The sequence below is a fragment of the Octopus bimaculoides genome, chromosome 24 (assembly GCF_001194135.2).
Source record: "Octopus bimaculoides isolate UCB-OBI-ISO-001 chromosome 24, ASM119413v2, whole genome shotgun sequence".
Classification (NCBI taxonomy): domain Eukaryota; kingdom Metazoa; phylum Mollusca; class Cephalopoda; order Octopoda; family Octopodidae; genus Octopus; species Octopus bimaculoides.
In genome coordinates, this window is record NC_069004.1 from 21,328,630 (window position 1) to 21,335,865 (window position 7,236).

Genomic DNA, 7,236 nt, shown 5'->3' on the forward strand with positions numbered 1-7,236 from the left:
ATATATATTATATACATATATGCACATATAAATATATTGTATATATGTATATTGTGTATATCATATATATATATGTAAAATCATTAAGCAAAAAATAACAAAAATACAAACAAAAATTGTAGTAAAAGCATTTTTTATTTGGCTTTTGTTCATTGTAAACACATAATGTGTGTACCTAAGAGCTATTTGCTTGTTCGATAGCGCTAAGCTAGCATATTGGCACCAACCTATATAGTGTCTAATTGAAGTCTACAGTTTTGGACAAAAATGTGATTTTAAAGATAAAATGATTTTTTTTCAATTAAAGAAAATTAAAAGTTAATATAAAATTAAATGAAAAGAGAATGTATATTGTTGTTCTTGTTCTTGTGTTTTTAAAATTTTATTTTAGTTATTCATTTTGCTTTTGTATTTTTCCTTTTTCTCCTTGTTCATTTGTTTATTGTTGTTGTTAAAATTGAAGTCAACTGACTGTGTAATCGATTGATTGATTAATCAAAGACATGTTAATTAATTGTAATCACATCTATATTATATATATATATGTATGTATATACACACACACACACACACACACACACACACACACATATATATATATATATATATATATATATATATATACACACACACACACACACACACACACACATATATATATATATATAAAGCTTAACTATGTTCTGCCTGAGTGTAACTTTTCTGTGTTATTCTTTCACCATGTTTTAGTTATTACTATTTCCATAACGTATTCCACATTTTCCACGCCATACCCCATCATATACCACATATTAACACCATGCTATGCTGTTATACACTATATTATATAAGTATGTAAATCTGTCTTATATGATTTTATGATTACCAGAATATATATGATAACTTACCAACATCATACAATATACCAAGTCATTCAACAGGATATATTTTATCTTCCCATTAAAAATCATTTTTTAGTACTCATCTTCTGAGAAATAAGGCTTTGCTGATTCAACAACATCTAGACCAGTCTTTATTCAGCACCATTCAGACCAGTCTTTATTCAGCACCATTCAGACCAGTTTTTATTCAACATCATTCAGACAAGTCTTTATGAACTCCCTATACCTTACCCTATATAACATCTATTTCCCTCTTCTCACCCTCAACTGTTCTATGCCAGCTGTTCTTTGGCCATACACCTTTTCACTTACCAACTGCTGTCCATCATAATGCTATCCATGCTAACCTGTCCAGTTCTGCTGATGTTGTATTTCAAAGACTACACTATTACAATGGTGCTATATTCTATATTTTACCATACTTTATTTTATCATTATCATTCCATATTTTACCATATACCACACTTTACCATTACCTTACCACATGCTATACCCTGCAATAACATGGAATACTATGCTGGATATCACATTTTCCCATATTAGATATTACCATAACCATGCCATATCAAGCTATGTACAACCATTAAAGTAGGTAAAATAAATTATGCTTGCACAAAACTTATATTACACTACACAAACTTATCTGATGACAAAGTAACTCACCATCATAACTGGCACTTAGTTGGCTATGATGGGGAGGGTTTCAGATGATCTGATAAACGGAACAGCCTACTCATGAAATTAACTTGCAAATGGCTGAGCACTCCACAGACATGCATAATCTTAATGTAGTTCTCTGGGAGATTCAGCAAGACAAAGAATGTGACAAGGCTAGCCCTTTCAATTACAGATACTACTCATTTTTGCCAGCTGAGTGAACTGGAGTAACAGCAAATAAAGTGCCTTGCTCAAGGACACAATGCACTACCAGGAATCAAACTCACAACCTTACAATTGTGAACTGAATACCCAAACCACTGAGCCACATGGCTTCACCTAAAGAGAAGGTAGTAGTGAGAAAATAAATGTTAGAATTGAGATGGTGTTAGTGGGGTGAGTGAAACAATGCAAAAAGTGAGGTGTGAAGTGGGGTCAGTGGTCAGACTGACAAAGTGAAATGGGCTGGGGTGAAGATTATAAGTAATACATACCTATTAAATCTACAGGTATCTTCGAGACAATTGCTCCAAGTCCAAATGCTAATCCAGGACCCATCAGCTCAAAACAGAATATGAAACCTAAATAGTGAAAATGGAACAATAAACAAAGAATTAAATAATAAAAGGAAAAATGCTTAATATAACATCAACCACAGGTATGTCAGTTAATTTGCTTTGTATTCAGAGGTATGTCTAAATTATACGAGTGTAATTTCAGGTGTCTCTATGTAATAAATATTTTCCTTAAAACCACTATTTTTTCAAGCTTTATTATAATAATTTGCCAATCATGTATGTCTTAACACTTTTGATACCAAATAACACAAACTGCTTGCTTCAAAGTAATATAAAACCTTCATCAAATTTTGTGTTAATTTATGTTCCAGAGACCAGCTTAATCATGACAAAGCTATTTTACTAAATTCTGTAGAATTTTCAGAATTAATTGAAATATAGGTCATGTATTTCAACATAAATAGGGTAGCAAAAGGATAAGATTTGATATCAATAATCGACTTACTCCATTACCCCCAAATTGCTGGCCTTGTGCCAAATTTGAAACCAATATATCAAACATATATGCTTTCCTAAGTTGTTGTTGGCACTCCGTTGCTTACGATGTCGAGGGTTCCAGTTGATCCGATCAACGGAACAGCCTGCTCGTGAAATTAACATGCAAGTGGCTGAGCACTCCACAGACACGTGTACCCTTAACTTAGTTCTCGGGGAGATTCAGTGTGACACAGTGTGACAAGGCTGACCCTTTGAATTACAGGCACAACAGAAACAGGAAGTAAGAGTGAGAGAAAGTTGTGGTGAAAGAGTACAGCAGGGTTCGTCACCATCCCCTGCCGGAGCCTCGTGGAGCTTTAGGTGTTTTCGCTCAATAAACACTCACAACACCCGGTCTGGGAATCGAAACCACGATCCTATGACAGCGAGTCCACTGCCCTAACCACTGGGCCATTGCGCCTCCACTTTCCTAAGTAAATTCCAGCTAAAGTGGAGTTTACATGCCTGACTCCAGACTCCTGAAATAAAATTTCTTTGGAAAACTTGCAGATGGCTCACAGTTTTGGGGTGGACCAAAGAAGAAATACAAAGGCACCCGCAAAACAAACTTGAAAAAGTGTACTTGGGAACATCTTGCTTGCTGTGGCATAGTGTTGTGCATTCTGGAGTATGACACTCAGAATCAGAAATTATCAGAGAGTCAGAAATTATCAGACTCAGAAATTATCAGAGAGTCAGAAATTATCAGAGAGTCAGAAATTATCAGAGAGTCAGAAATTATCAGGCTGCGGGGAAAGCAAGAGTCTAATAGGATTCTAACTTAACTTGGCTATAAAATGGCTCCACTGTAACCATGAAAGTTATCTCAATATTAACATAATAAACTACTCCAGGAGCTACTAATCTGGTCGTCTTCGGAGACATGAAGGACAAAAGTCAATGCCACTAATATCTATGGTTACTTGAAACCAATGGACAGTTTTGGTAATGAAAGTTCTTTGATATACTAAAGTGAAATTGGTTATGACAGGGAGAGCTTTTTGATTGGTTGATCAGGGCAGACATGAGCAACAACAACAACAACAATTAAATTAATAACAACCACAACAATGACGTCTTCTGCGAATACTAAGCTTATTGTTTTGCTATTGATTTTATTTTAATGCAGATACCATCTTTAGATAACATAACATAAATGTTAGTCTGTGTTAGTCCCTGTACCATATTGGGTGGACATATGTAAGGTGCTAGTGTAAATATCCATCTTTAAACAAACAATACATGACCTTTACAACAGCCCCACCCAACCCCCATCCACTCTAGATATTCTTTGGTATCTTTGTTGCCCTTTCAAAATGGTTCTGTAACTCATGTCTCGCATATCACCTTGGATTATGATACATTGAAGGTTATTGTTACTGCTGTTGTTATTACTGTTTCTGCTACTGCTGATGTGTAAATGTGTAAAGTGAATTAAGAAGTCTTTCAACATTTCGTCAGAGTGGAGATGGGTAGCTGTAGCCTTCCTGAAGCTTTATTTCTTCGGGAGTGTGCATGTCTTGATGACAAGAAGGAGGAAGAGAGGGCATTATCCTCCAACTGGTGACCTAGTACAAATGTTTACAACGGAGGGTACCACTGAAGGGTACTCAAGGACCAAGGGGTGATGTTAAACCGGATTAGATTACATCTGTCACCCAAGAACTCAGAACACAAAGAACCAGAAGAAATACCACAAGGCACTTCATCTGGCATCCTGACAATTCCACAAAACTACCAGCATCTTAGATTTGTATTTAATTTTATCAACTGCCAAAAGGATGAAAGGCAAACTTGCCTCAGGAAGATTTGAACTCTGAACACAGAAAATCGACATACACTGAAAGCCTTCATTTCAATGATTCTGCTAATTCATCATTTAGTTCCAGTCATTAAAAGCATTCCAGTTATGACCACCCCATCATTTTCACTACACTTAGTTTACTACAGGCTACATTATCCAATGTGCTTATATGGTGTGATTTTAGGAGAAATTTGGTTACTGTTCAAATCAGTTGAGCACTCATATAGAAGCTCCCTCATAGATTTGTATGTAAGGAGTTATAGTTTGGTGAGCTTTGAAGGGGAAACCCTATGATATTCCAGCTACAACCATCCTGTATTTTGTGTGTGTGTTTGGGATTACATCGTTCAACATAGTCTTCTTTGAGACACTAAGGTGTGAGTTGAGGGAGATTTGGCTGATATTTCTAGCAAGTAGAGACAGCATGTAAAAGTTGAATGGGTGTGTGTGAGTGTGTGTGTGTGAGAGAGTGAGTGAGTATGTCTGTGCATATGCATGTACATGTGTGTGTGTGTGTGTATGTGCACGAGCACTCTTGAGATTATGTTGTCTAATGCATTCTTCTTTAAGCCACTATGATGTAATCTGAGAGAAATTTGGCTATTTCTAGCAATTAGAATGACCATGTGAAGGTTAATGCCTCATTAACCCCGATACAAAAACATTTTGTTGTTTCTGCTGTTTAATCCTGAATCAACATTGGTCGAGCAGGTCTGTGACGAAAGACTAGTCCAGTCATGATCATTCCATCTTTTATTTCACACTTTCTGCATACAAGACTCTATTATCCAATGTATTCTTTCCTATTTTAAGGTGATAGGGAATATTTTGACTGCTACTTCTAGCACATCAGGCCACCACACAGAGGCTCCTGGCATAAGTTCGAATTCACTACAGATCTTGAGTTTCTTGGGCAGTACATTTTATTTTGCATTGTTTCAGTTCTTTCTCAAATGCCTAACGTATGGGGAGGTCGAGAGGGTGTATGAAATAAAGCAAGGTTTTGATATTCATGTTAAATCTGGGGATAAGCTTCAATGTTTACAAGCAATTGATAAACACTGGAGTTTAATCTCTCACATTAATACTGGTTTTACATTTTGGTACTATGCCAGCAACTCTTTAAGTTGATGGTATCATCCCACTCCCTGTTTAACTTGTATTTATTTTATTGGCTCAAAAGGATGAAAGACAAAGTTGACCTCGGTAGATTTTGAACTCAGAACGTAAAGACAGATGAAATACCAGTAAGCATTTAGGCCAGTATGCTAACGATTCTGCCAGAATGTTAATATGTTTGACATATTAGCTCCTCCTAGTACAGTGGTATTAGGAATTTTATCTTTCCAAACTATCTTGAGAATTTTTTGCAGGCATGTTAGGCGAAACAGAATGGAATTAGGACTGTAATATTTAATGTGACCATTCTTTATTTAAGATAGTAAGATGTGATATCCATCACAAGGTCCAGTCCTTGTCACAATGTAGTGGCTTGTGTGCCTCAATGACCCTGAGAGCTATGTCAGTAGAGCACAAGCATCTGGTAGAGCCTCCCATGCTGGACTGGTCAAAGGACAGAGGCCAGACTAATATGGATCACCCCTTCTCGGAGGTAACAATGGAATTAGATAGGACCAACACCCCTACCTAGAAAGCAAAGTTACAGATGCAAAATTGACAAGACCTGGAAGAGAAAAAGACAGTCAAGAACAGTGAAGAAAAGTTGATTGTCTTTGTTCCATAAAGAGTGAAGGACTTGAGTAAGTAAATTAAGGTGTGATGTAAGTTAAATTAGTAATTATTTCTAGCAGAACGATGGACCATATAAAGCTTTCCTCACTGGCTTGTATTGATTCGTGGTTGATGTCCTTGATGTTGTTATTTAGGTCAATCCTACTTGAGCAGGTCTGTGATGGAAGGTATTCTAACCATAAGTATCTTTTTGTTTTTGTCGTTCCTTTGTACGGTATCACACATAATGATGGTCACTATAAAATGACGTTTTAGCCATCATCATTCGACTTTGTGTAGCTATGATCACCATTGTGAGGTATGTCTTTCATTAGAGTATTATTCAAGGTAATACTGCTACTAGTTTTAGCAGGTCAAATGATTTCATAAAAGTACCCTCTGTTAATGGCTTCAAATTTTGGTACAAAGCCAGCAATTTTAAGGGGTTAGTCAACTGGTATTTATTTTATCAATCCCGAAAAGAAGAAAGTCAAACTCGATCTTGGCGGAATTTGAATTCAGTACACAAAGAGCTAGAAGGAGTGCGGCTAAGCATTTTGCTCGAGGAGAAGGAGTTAGTCTGTATCATCGACTTCATTACATGCCTTGTACTTTATTTTATTGACCCCCAAAGGGATGAAAGGCAAAGTAGACCACGGCGGGATTAGAACTTAGAACGTTAAGAGCCGGATCTTGTTTTAATCACTACTAAATCGACATTCGTTGAATCAAACGACAGACAAGCAACAGATAATTTATGTTTGACCTACGTTTACACTAAAACACGTCGACCTTGTGTCACCACCGTGTTCTAGAGAAACACACACACACATACACACACACGCACACACACGCGCACACGCACACGCACACACACGCGCGCGCACACACACACAGATACACATACACGGGCGCGATTTTTTCTTATAAACCTTCTCTCTCCAGCCACTTTGCTCCATTTAAACAAGATAATATCTGTAGCAATCTGAATGTTAGGCTACAGTGGTCGCTTGACATGACAAAGATAGTAGCTAAGTGGCCCTGAAATCAGTCTTCAATATCTTTTTTAAAAAGTGGGGTGGGGGGTTAACGTAGTTCTAGATGAACA

The 7,236-nt window shown here is 36.7% G+C and overlaps 1 protein-coding gene across 2 annotated transcripts in view; it reads right to left on the reverse strand.

Moving 5' to 3' along the window:
* Window positions 1-7,236, reverse strand: part of LOC106878410 (solute carrier organic anion transporter family member 2A1) — a 112,541-nt gene that overhangs the window by 46,817 nt on the left and 58,488 nt on the right. For both annotated transcript variants that reach the window (XM_014927618.2, XM_052976333.1), the window contains one exon: window positions 2,033-2,119. In XM_014927618.2, the coding sequence (XP_014783104.1) occupies window positions 2,033-2,119 (87 nt within the window). The remainder of the gene's footprint in view (window positions 1-2,032; window positions 2,120-7,236) is intronic.